This window comes from Juglans microcarpa x Juglans regia, unplaced genomic scaffold (assembly GCF_004785595.1).
Source record: "Juglans microcarpa x Juglans regia isolate MS1-56 unplaced genomic scaffold, Jm3101_v1.0 JmScfU0070, whole genome shotgun sequence".
Taxonomy (NCBI): domain Eukaryota; kingdom Viridiplantae; phylum Streptophyta; class Magnoliopsida; order Fagales; family Juglandaceae; genus Juglans; species Juglans microcarpa x Juglans regia.
The window spans coordinates 345-13,286 of NW_024475814.1; the positions used below are offsets into that span (position 1 = coordinate 345).

The following is a 12,942-nucleotide window of genomic DNA, read 5'->3' on the forward strand; positions in this document are numbered from 1 at the left end:
TCGTTTGTTTGTTTTTGCAGATGAGATAAGATGTGCGAGATAAAAGTTAAAAGTTGAATAAAATATTGTTAGAATGTTTTTTTAATATTATTTTTATTTTGAATTTGAAAAAGTTGAATAGTTTATTTTATTGTGTGAAAATTTAAAAAATTATAATAATTAAATAAGATAAGATGATTTAAGAAGAGTTAAGAAAAATTAAAAAAACAAACGAGGTCTAAATATTTATAGAGTGGAGAAGGCGTGGAATAGCTATTATGTATGTATTTTTTCAAGACACAAACTTTGGCCCACAACCTCATCGAGGGGCCCAAACCCTATAGCTTTTCTAGGTAAGTAAAAGCCCAAACCTAGATCGAGTTCACCTTTTCAATCGGGTACTCTGGGTGCCTTCTCTTCGAAGGGCTCGATGCATGCATCATGCATGGGTGCTTTTCTCAATGGATTCTCTCTTCTTCCCATTGTCAACCAATGCGGCCCTTTTTTCATTTTCTTACAAATTTCTGGTCCCGCATTCCATGTGCTAAAAGAATATGATGATCTCCTAGCATGTGCTTAGCAAGCCTAATATATATATATATATATATATATATATATATATATATATAACAGCAAAAAAGATTCTTTTTTCTTTTTGGGCACTTGAGATGAAAACTAGGGACTTGTTTGTTTTCACAATTCATCTCATCTTATTTAATCTAATATTTACAATTTTTCAATTTCTTGCACAATAAATAAATAATTCAACTTTTTAAAATTTTAAAATAAAAATAATATTAAAAAATATTATTAATAATATTTTATAATAATTTTAATTTTAATCTCATCTCATCTATTAAAATAGACAATGCCTAAAACTGGCTAGACATCAGGGATGATGGGCTTTAAGCAGGGACAAATCTAGCTAGGCTCCCTCCAAATATCTGAAAACAATTCAACTCATCGTACTCCTGCAGCCTCAAAAAACAAAACTCATGGGACTCTCCCCTCTACATCAAGGCGAGTCATGGAAAGGAAAGTCCTTGCATTGTTTAAAAAATTGTTTAAAAAACTCCTTTTGTCTTTAATCTTTAGCACCTGATCTTTCCCATATATCTATTTGTGTATATATATATATATTAAGAAAAAAGCTTGTATGTCGCTCAAAATGTACCGCTTTCGTGTACTGTTGCAAAAAAATTTTTTTTATATTTTTTATTTAATAATTAAAGAAGTGATTTTAAATATTGATATATTTTTTTATTTTTAAAAATACTTAAATATATTAAAAAATATAAAAACAAATTAAAAAAAAATTAAAAAACAACAAACGGTAGAACGAGCGGTGCTACTCAGGCTCCGCTCATATATTAAATGAAGGGAACACACTGATTTGTTTTTTTCCCCCAAAGGGACAAAAAACTGTGAAACGCACAAATACATACAGGCACTGAGATAGACTGATACCCCCACCTCGACGATCGATGTGGCACGAATAAGTTAATGCAGTTGGTGTTGAAAGTCGTTGCCTGCCATTGCTGGGGTTTTAGCTAGGGTTTTGCTCAAGTTTCGACATTGGAGCAAACAAATAAAGCGCCATGCACGTGCCAATGATCAAGTGTTGCACTGTGCATGGCACACGTCGGCCGTTTAATATAAGATTAACAAATAAACATTTTAGGAAACTCGAACTCAGACATAGATATTCCTTTCATGTGAGGGTTTTAAGATAAGAGGACACTTTTTTTTTTTTCACAATTTCCACCATAGATCACAGGAAAAAAAAAACAAGAAAAGAAGAACTCTCTCTCTCTTTCTCTCTCTCTCTCGTCTCTCTCTCTCTTGGGCAATAGAATCTAATTCTGGAACAGGGGCTTTGTTTAAATAATCTCTCGTACAGTTGAAAATGCTTAATACAAAGATATCTGCAAGACAGCAATATTATGCTTTGCTTTTCTCAGTGTAAAGATGGGTTGGTTTGCCCCCTCTGCCCGCTCTGCCCGGGAATATTTGACTAGGTATCTTGGCACCTTGCACAAATTAACTTTGCCTCTGATCTGTTGGGTAATTCCAAATGACAGGTACAATCCATTTTTTTTAATTAAGCACATAATTAACTCTTAGAAATAGAGGGTTGGAAAAGTTAAGATATGGAGTTAATTAAATTTTTATTAAAAAAAAATAAATTTTATCATCCAAGCTAGCTAGTATTCTGATAATGTGATATGAAATTGATTAATTAAAAATGTTAGAAGTAAAGTTGGTACATGTTAAAGGTGATAAAATATGGATAATTTAATTTCAAATAATGTCAAGTAAATATAAACTCTAGAAGATCATGTACTCGATCCGTTTCCATTACACTATTTATTTATTTATTTTCTATAAATTAATAAAAAGATATAAAAATAATATGATTGAGGTTCATATTGAGCTTCTCTGCCTAATACTCAAACCCTTAACATATATAGTCTTAACAAAAGCAAGCAAAACAACTGTCAAGCAGTATGAGTTATGCACAAGTCAGCAGCAGCACAGAGGGTGAAACAGTAGCAGCTATAGCCCACCTAGGCCTACGGCAGCAAGAATTGCACAATTCTTGAGAAAAAGAAGCTTTTCAAAACTAATTAACCACATTTAACAGTACTTTTTTTTTCACCTGAAACAATGGTAATCAATCTCCAATACGATTGAAGAATCACTGTAAGAAAACTGACCAGTTATTTTTAATAAAATAATTTTTTTTTTTGTTAAAATATTAAGTCTGTTTTTGTTGTAAGTAATCATTCTTGTTACAAATAATCGGTCATAAATATATATATATATATTTTTATAGTGAATTGAACCAATTTTCTATGATCAGTCATGTAAAATCTTCATGAATAAGCTACATAAATATAGCGGTATCATGAGTTTCCTAATCCCAGATCTTTCAAACAAACTATTGACTATGATAGGGTTATTAGTTAAGATATTGATACAGGCGGCCAAACTGTTCATGAAAGTGAAGAAAATTCTAAAGCTTCCGGCCGTGTCCCATGCAATTGCAATATTTCTGTATCTTATCTGTATGAGGTTTTTAAAGAGCAGTGGATATGGATTCCCATCTAACTGATCTCCTATGTATGATCGTGATCATAATCTTGCCTTGTATACTGGAACTTGTGGTTCTTAGGCTAAAAGCAAGTAGTCCTAGGTCGACCATGCACTGAGTGTCACCAAAAATCAGTGGCTCACAAAAGGATTAACCTCTGATTGGACAAGGCAATAAGCAGAGGTCTGGCCTGCTTGAAGTTGAAGGGGTCAATTATTAAACATGGCGCTGCTCGCTCCAATACAATCAGTCCCCATGTTCTAGCAGACCAAAGCTGTACGTACTCAACTGAATTTGGACCCACCGATGCAGAAAAGTACTGTTGTATCAGTCGACATTAGGGTTTGTTTTTTTTTTTTTTAATCTATCTATATATATATTTATCCATCACGAACAAATCTGATTTACAATATAAATGCTAATTATATCCTTACTGTAACGAAGAAATTGGTACGAGGTAATTATAAGGAAGCATTATTAATATCTAATAATAATCAATACATGCAATACATCATATAATTATTATCTAAGAGGATTAATTAGTCGAAACTATATATGATTCTTTATAATCAGCTCGCTTGTAGAGTTAGCTAGATTTTACCCCAATATATAAACAAATCCGCGTTGTGGGGTACACATGATCGATCTGTATAATTGGAATTAAGGTCATCACAGCAGACTAATCCAATATATATATATATTTTATATTATATTATATATAATATATATTATTCATGTACATGCTGCATGCAAACCAGATGCTATATATAGATCAGTTAAATTGACCCGACATGCAATCGTTGTCGGAACCGTGATCCTTTCGATTTTAATTATTAAATTTTTCTGTCTAAAGTTTTTTATGGTTTCTAAATCTGTTGGTGTACATGATCATGTGGAGCTAGCATGAACTCAAGTAATTAATTAGGGGACAGGAACAGTGGTTAAGGCGGTTCCTTGATTAACATTATGGGCATATATATATATATATACAACGGGCTTCGTAACTTTCTGCTTTAGGAAACAGTGGTTAATATCATGACGAAAACTAGAATAAAAATAAAATAATCCGTATAAACTAATGAAATTATTTGATTCGGCATTTTCTTCAGTTGGGAATTAAAGGATTGACAGCATTTTACAAAGAGCTGACAACTGTATATAAAATTAATAGAGTTCCTGTTCTCGAGAAACCTTCATGGTTTTTTTTTTTTTTTTTTATGAGCTCGAGAAACATCAATTAGTTTGTGCTAAAAATGAATTTGTTGTGTCTGGAGAACCGTGCGACTTACTACTGTCCTTGTCATTGCAAATGGGGCCGAGCAGCTAGCTTCATAGATATTCAATATTTCTATTTCTATACACTATTCGTGTAAAACCATTTGCCTAATTTAGCATCTTGATCTTTTTTTCAAGCCCCATTTTGTACCGGTTGCTCTTGATCTTCTAGGCCTTCAATCTAGAACCACAGTTTAGTTTGCTCCCCCAAGGTTGCATCTCATGACTGCATGCAGGCTGGCTTTGATCGAGCTCTATCTAACTTTGGTAATTAATTCATGTGTGCATGTACATGATTAAGGATGTCCCGGCAGGCTAAGGTTTGTTTCCGATATTCCTTTTGCCGACACATTAATCATGTTTCCATTAGAGTCTAGAGGAATGCATGCATGCAGCCAGGTTATATATAATTCCTTAAATCATACTTTTCTTGATTATCACATACAATAACTGATTAAATAGCTGGTTTAAGTACTATGCGGTATGCGATTCTCTCTTGATCATGTTTTTCCTTTCCTCTAGGACGTTGTAAATATCAGGATTTACTGCATTTTGGACAACTAGCTACAAACCACTGTACTGAAATCTCCAACAGATAGCCAACCTCTTAGAAGACATAAGAATCGTTTCCTATGCGTCATGCACCCTGCATGCAATTAAGCTGCATGTAAATTATATGCGCTGCCACAAAATCCTGCCTGATCTAATGCTTTCAGTCCATTTATTGGACCATAAAAAATCATGACCTATTTCGACGATCGATGTTTTACCCAAAAGCAGGACTATTGGAGGCCGGGAGACCCCATCCCTCTTGCTATCACCCCTTATATACAGCAAGGTGGCTCGAGCAGCCCCCTGAAGGATCCATATATATATATATATATAAAAAGTGGCTATCAAACAGAAATTCTTGTTTTAACAGTTTTTATTATTTTTCCGTTAAAAGTTAACGCCGTTCATCCTACTAAAAATACCTGCAACCAATAATATTATATTAATGATGACAACAAGCTTGTTTTATTTTGATACCCGACCCCATGCATTAATTGAGGTTTTAGGGATCAGTGCATAGTCATGTAAATATTATTCTCAATTTATTATTATTATTATTATTATTATTATTATTATAATATGCCCAACAAGCCCTTAAGATCAATTTTTAATACTGATCTGCATAAACATTAACAGTTCTATATACTTAATTAATAATGATCAAATTATGAAGAAAAAAATAATAATAAAAAGAACTATATATCATGTATATATTGTCAATATTTATACGTTATATGTACAATATTTGATTTGTTTATTATTTTGTTGAAATTTAGATTTTTTTGTCTTTCTTTAACCTTGTATTTTATTTTCCTAGACAAAGAAGCTATTGACTTTTTCATTTTTTTTATTTAAATTATTATGTCAAATACACCCTGGGGCTAACGCACCCGGGGCCGTTCCCTAGTATATATATATATATATATTACTCACCTCCAACGGCGCCCTCCCCTGTTGAGTAGTACTACAATCTACGGGTGAATACTAATTAATTTTTTCGTTTTTCTATGTGTGATATACTCACGGTTGGGGCTTCATTAGTATACAAATTTCTTTGTGACTGATATATATGGTCTTAACTTTTATAACTCTCAACAGACAAATCGTCTAAGAGACCACACTCTGCCTAAATTAAAGATTTCAAACCCCACATCTAGAGGAGGAGGGGACTTTCACTCTATGGACAAAATGTCTAAGAGACTATTTCTTTTTTATTTTTACCTAAACAAAAGGAAATAACAATAAACATAAAGATATATGTGAAAATGACAGATTACAACTATAGATCCAAATTTTCAGCTTGAAGAAAAACAAAATACAAGAAACAAAGAGACTGTGGTGGCGCATGAGGGACGCGCCACACTAGGAGTGTGGCGGCCAGTCGAGTTTGAAGAAACCGAGGTCCCTGGTCCCAGAAATGCTCGTGTGGCAATAATAGAAGTTTCCTGGTACGGTGGCACGTGGATTTCACGCGCTACTATGACCCGCACGTGTGACTCACGTGCCGTTCCTTTCGATGAAAACCTTCGACCGTCCAAAAGATCAGCAACCTGGGAATCCTATAGAGGGGCGCGTGGTGGCCGCTGGGCTTTAGAAAACAGAAGATCGACGTTTCACTATACTTTGGATGGAAAAACAAACAAAACTAAAAAATAAAGGGCTATACAGTCTCTGGTTTAATCAGATGGTAGGAGGGAGGAAGGAGCCGAAGCTCCACCCCTCCTGAGTTGGATTTTGTTGAGGTGGCTCTTTGGAGAAAAAAGGGAGAGAGAGCTTTCGGCTAGGATTTTTTTCACTGCTCAACTTTCTTGTATGAGATGTATTTACCACCTCAATGTTGCACATAGAGTTTTTGTTTAGTAAAGATATGTGGGAAAATAATGTAGAAAAAAAAATAATGATCTGACTTGAAACTCACTTGTACGTGATCTTGAGTACGTACTCATGAACATGAGTTCATGGCTCCTGATTGCTCAAGGGTAGCCATCTTCTATATATAGTTTGGTCATGATGATCATGCTATTAGGCAGTGGGTATGCATCAAAGTGACGACGATATATAGTCTTTGATCGGTATTGAATTGATTGTTTAAGATGAGTACTAACTCTACGTGATCATTTCAGATTAATTGTTATTATTATTATTATTATTATTATTATTACTACTTTGGTTTGCATTTAAAACATTTTACTTACAAACACGTAGGTGATACGTACATATGTTGTTGTAGTACGTACGTAGTTGTAATAGTCTCAGTATGAAGAAAGATATTATATATGTATAAGCAGCATTACAAGGTGTAATTAATTAATTAATTAATTAATTACAATAGTGATTATATATAGCTAGCTAGCTTAATTAGCTTCAATGACATTGCTTCTCTGTTTGATGGTATAAATATATAACTTCCTAACCTCGATCTAGAGATTTCAAAAAACATTACAAATATATGTAATTTGTAGTACACCTTCCAAATCCATGGAAAAGGAAATTAGGAACATTAATTGTTTTTTATTTTGTGGCCTACAAAAATAGGCTGTACATTAAATTAGGTTTAGAAAATTATTAACCCAACTGTTGCATAAAATTTCCAAAATTAATTCATTTTATGCCCGCCTATCTCTCTTGACTTTTCCTTAGATAGTTTTTCTAGGCACAGAAAAGAAAAGTTACGTCACATTGAGAGCAAATATAAATATAAATTTATAAATTTATTTTTATGAAATTTTTAAGCAGACATAATACATCAAAAGTACAGTTGCCAATCTAGGTATGGAAGAACAACTGTTGTCAAAATTTGATTGGGCATAGAGATTATTTATACACAATTTCTTGTTCACTTAATTTTTTTTTTTATGTGAAATTAATAGAGACAATGGTCGTAATCCACACTCACTACAAGAAAACTGTTTATTTGTGACCAGTTAATTCTAACAAAATGACTATTTACAGCCAAAATGAATCTATTTTAGTCATAAATAATCTTTTTATCGTAATTAAATAGCCACAAAAATCTATTTTTCTTATAGTAACTTTTATATCCTATTTATGTTTTCTATTATTGTCTAAAAATTTCCATACATTTGCAAGTGAATATGGACACTTGTTTTATGGAATTAACGTCTTGTTTAGTTATTCAGTTTAGATGAGATGAAATATTTTATTAAAAGTTAAATAAAATATTATTATAATATAAATTTTTAATATTATTTTTTATTTTAAGATTTAAAAAAAATTAAATCTTTTATTATATTTTATATAAAAAATTATAATAATTATATAAAATAAGATAAAAATAATTTAATTTTATATAATCAAACCAATCCTAAGAACTACGATGAGGCCAAACTCTTGTGTAGTATTCATTATGAGTAGGGGTGTGCAAAATTTTGAAAATTCTGACTCCGTCTGACTTCCACTCCGACTCCGACTCCGACTTCGTCGGAGTCATTGGAATTCGGAGTCAGAATTCGGAGTAGCTCCGAATATCTATTCGGAGTTGGAGTCAGAGTCAGAGCTCCAAGAAGCTCCGATTCCGACTCTAAAATTTTTTTTACTGTACACTTGCGCTTGAGCAAGGTGTCGAGCGCAAGTCGAGCACACGTTGTATTGAACATTAGCTCGAGGGGCATGTCGAGCGGAAGTCGAGCGAACCTCTCTGGAAGAATTCTGCTCGAGCGACATGTCGAACGGAAGTCGAGCGAACCTCTTTGAAAGAGTTTCGCTCGAGCGCCACGTCGAGCGCACGTCGAGCTTCGATCTTATGTCGGAGCTCCTATAAGAGGTCGAAGCTCCGACCTCCGATCGGAGTCGGACTCTGACTCCAATTCGGAGTTGGAGTCGAAGTTTCAATTTGGCTTTGACTCTTATAAGAGTCGGAGGTCGGAAATGAACACTCTAACTGGAGTTAGAACCCAGCCCTAATTATGAAGAAGTAAAGAGAGGAAAAAGAAAAAAAAAATTTACAAAAAGGGCATTCTAGTCCCTAGGAAAGGATCAGTCATTCACTGGTACAGAGTCAAGAAACAATCATGTTATTTCCTTAATTTTTTCCCCTTCGAACATTGTCCTGTCTGCAGTACCCACTGCCTAACTCTGCCATTTCCATAAAAGCCATAGCACATAATTTCCTCTCTCTCCGAGTGTACGAACAAGAGGAATAGTTATATTTAATAATCCCTAAACAAGTAAGATCAGATGAGTTGAATGGAAAAGAAATTAGAATTTAAGAAAAAAAAGGGTTGCATCAACATTTTATAAAAAGAAAGTGGAAAAAAAAAAAAACTGATTCCTTACATTTTCAGAAACAAAGCAACCAAAAATTCCGCCACTGAAACATCCTTAATTCCAAGCTTTCTAGTATTACTCAAAAGAAAGAAAACTTTCTAGTATTGCTCAAAAAATAAAACTCTAATAGAGTGAAAGGAGAGAGGGAGGCCACGGGAGAGACAGTAAAGAGGAGAAGTCCTTTCACTCTCCAATCAATCTCTTCACTTATTCACATCATCTTTAATATCAAAATCTTGTTTTGCCTCAGCACTTGCAGCTCCATTTCCCTTCCTCTCCCTCCCAGCTTCCCTTTCCTCGAAAATGGAAATTATGTAATAACTGTCAGTAATTGGAGCTTAGGAAAAAATAGTAATCGGAGCTGGTATCCTTCTTTTCTTTTTCCATTCTATTAATTTCATGCCTCGAATAAAATAGACGACTCATCCATTGCTCCACTAAAAGAAACCACAGTATATATGCATCCTTTTCTGAAATAAATCTCTCTCCCTCTCTCAGTTCACTGTCCTCAGATTATTCTAGCTTTAAGAAGCAAAATCCTAGAAGCAGGAAGCTGCTTGAGTACAAGATCGCAGAAGCAAAGAAATACAACATCATCACAATTTCTTAGGAAAAAAGCTACTGTTGCTCTAAGATCCAAGAAAAACCAAACAAAAACCCAAAAAAAATCCATGGACTCGCTCCCAGAATTAATGGAGAGTTCCAACTCCGAGAACACCAACATCACTGATTCTATTACCATCAATAACAGCTTAACTGCCGCAAGCTCTTCTTCAACAGCTTCTGCTCCTGGCAGCCGCTACGAAAACCAGAAGCGCCGGGACTGGAACACCTTCGGCCAATACCTGAAGAACCATCGTCCTCCTCTTTCCCTCTCGAGATGCAGCGGTGCCCACGTTCTTGAATTCCTCCGGTACAGCATAAATTAATCGACACTACTAGTTTTTTCCCAAAAGCTTAAACTAATTCATATTAAGGGTTCAGAGTTCTATAGAAAGGTTATGCAATTTATATATTGCAACAGGTACCTTGACCAATTTGGGAAGACAAAGGTGCACACTCCAATCTGCCCATTTTATGGCCACCCTAATCCTCCAGCCCCTTGCCCATGCCCGCTGCGCCAGGCCTGGGGCAGCCTCGATGCGCTCATTGGACGCCTCCGAGCTGCTTTTGAAGAGAACGGAGGGAAGCCTGAAGCTAACCCATTTGGGGCTCGAGCAGTTAGACTCTATCTTCGTGAGGTTCGTGATTTGCAGTCAAAAGCAAGAGGGATCAGCTATGAGAAAAAGAAGCGGAAGCGCCCCCGGCAACAGTTGCCACCACCGCAGCTGCCTCCCCCAGGTGCAAGTCAATAAGGCCTCCCGAAAATTCTACCCTCCTCGATCCAGGCCCTAGCTCTTAAATTGCTAAAATTTCAAAATGGGTACTCCCTCTTCTCTTTTTCAGCGTTATGGCGTTTTAGTAGTGTCTTTAGGGTTAGTTAAATTTCTAGCTAAAAGTTGGTAGCTATTACAGACCGTCTGTATGTGTAATCTGTTGGGTTTTACGAAAGCAACGTTATGGATCTGAGATATCATGATTCTGCTTTTGATCCAAACAGTGCTAATCACTGGTAGTAGACTGTCACTGAAAAAGTGATAGGGAGAGATACGGTACCAGGAGATATGGTCTATGTGGAACTGAGAATATATAATTTGGCTCATAGTTTTATGTAGTACTTGCATATTCATCTATGCAAAGCTATAGATTTGCAGGGTTATGTGTTGGATTTCATCTCTTTTCTGAAGGTTGCTTCCGTTTCTCTTGTTCTTTTGTCGATGTTGCTGGCAATTCGGTTTCAAAGTTTCCGAATCAAATGCTTGAAAGGACTTATGAATCACTACATATATATGTCAGAAATGTCTAGCACTATATATACTTTGTTTAATGGTTGTGTTTCAGTACTACTGTTGGTCATCTGTTGATTCATCTCTGTATGTGTCTTTACTTCTGACTCTCCCTTGTTTCGCTCGTTTGTGTTGCCACTTTTATTACTTTACTGTCTTAGAAGTTATGAGAAGTAGGAGATCATCAGAGTGTAAATAAAGATATATAAAATCTCGAAAGATCAATCATAACAAGTTTTCTTTTAGGCTAATTATTTTGGGCTTCTTTCAGAATTGAAATCTTCCTAGTGCTTATGACTGTTCAATTAATTTAGATATTGTCTCTTTGGTGCTGTCATTTCATTTTCCGGCTAGAGAAGAAGAACTAAGATTAATGGCAGACACGCAAGTGTAACTTCGTCAAAGCTTTTAATTAACTGTTCTTCGATCTTAACTATTTGTTTGATCTCATGTGTTAATGAACTTTAACCTATCTGTGTTAATGAACTATAACCTATCTGCTTCTAAAGATTCATTTATGGTGATTTCCCAATGCGTAAAGAGGAGCTAGAAACAGCTTGCATGCACCCTAAAAGGGGTGATTGACAAAGAGGTTAAAAGCATTGAGGTAGTGAAATTGTACCCACTAAGACTATTGTTGAAATGGTGGGACTAGTAAGAATTCCAATCATGGAAACTATACTTTAATTAGAAGAAAAGACAAAGGTAACATCAAACTTTCTGCTATTATTGATCCTAACTGGGAAAAAAATATGTATGCACTAATGAGTAATCAAATACGAATGAGGTGATTGGATGAACAAACCTATGGATCAGATGTCAGGAGATTTGTTAATCAGTCAGGCCCAAAAAAAAACCTATCTGGATCTGAGAATGACCCTTAATTAATTTCATCCCTCTTTGGTTTTCTTAATCTTATTAGAATACGCCACATGAATCCTATATGCTCGATGTAGAAAGTTCTCATCACAACAATATGACCTAGAAGGGGAAAAAACACTGTTATAATTAAGTACGTAGGCTAATGATGATGAAACTTTTCTTCTTGTTATTTAGTAGGATATATGTGAACGTATATGTATATATACATATCTAGCTACCACTTTATTGCATAGAGAGTATCTATTGATCATTTGGATTTATCAGGATCAGCTAACATGTTTTAATATAAATGAAAGGACCCTCTAATTGGTAGTAAAATAAGATAAATCATTTTTGAAGCATATATACCTTTAGATATGCTATCAGCCGTAAATAACGTTTATTATTCACGATCGATATTGGTACTGAACGATCGATGCTTTCCTTAATTAAATAGTGATCAGCTTATCTTTTTAGTTTAAACTGGACATTCTTTGTCAACCAGTATATATTTTCTTGGCTCTGTTTCCCAATCTATCTTCATTTTGTACGTAATTGACTTATAGCTATGTTATACTTTTGACTGATTTAACCTACAATACAAAAATCATTATGTTTTCTGTCAAAACCAGATTTCAATTCAATCTTTATCGATTTATCTGTAGTCTATCATGCCCTGCATGTAAATGCATAGGATTTATTACTTTATGCTTCTTTATTTATAGGGCTGGTTTGGATTTAAAAATCAGATGAGATATTGATTTTAGATGAAAGATAAAAGTTGAAAAAAAATATTGTTAGAATATAATCTTTAATATTATTATTATTTTGATATTTGAAAAAGTTGAATTGTTTATTGTATTTTATGTAGAAATTTGAGAAAGTTGTAGTGATGAGATGAGATGAGATGAGATGAAATACTTTTCGAATTCAAACGGGGCCTTAATTTTTTTCCCAAATGAATTTGGATATAATATTTTTATGATTGTTTGGCATGAAGAATCTTAA

At 34.4% G+C, this 12,942-nt stretch overlaps 1 protein-coding gene across 1 annotated transcript; it reads left to right on the forward strand.

The window, feature by feature from the left end:
- The first annotated feature begins 9,204 nt into the window (after positions 1–9,204).
- On the forward strand, positions 9,205–10,946 carry LOC121245588 (protein LIGHT-DEPENDENT SHORT HYPOCOTYLS 3-like). Its single transcript, XM_041143590.1, has 3 exons — positions 9,205–9,551; positions 9,686–10,100; positions 10,212–10,946. Exons 2-3 carry the CDS (start codon positions 9,859–9,861, stop codon positions 10,540–10,542), a joined length of 573 nt encoding a protein of 190 aa, XP_040999524.1. The 5' UTR covers positions 9,205–9,551; positions 9,686–9,858; the 3' UTR covers positions 10,543–10,946.
- The last annotated feature ends 1,996 nt before the right edge of the window (positions 10,947–12,942 follow it).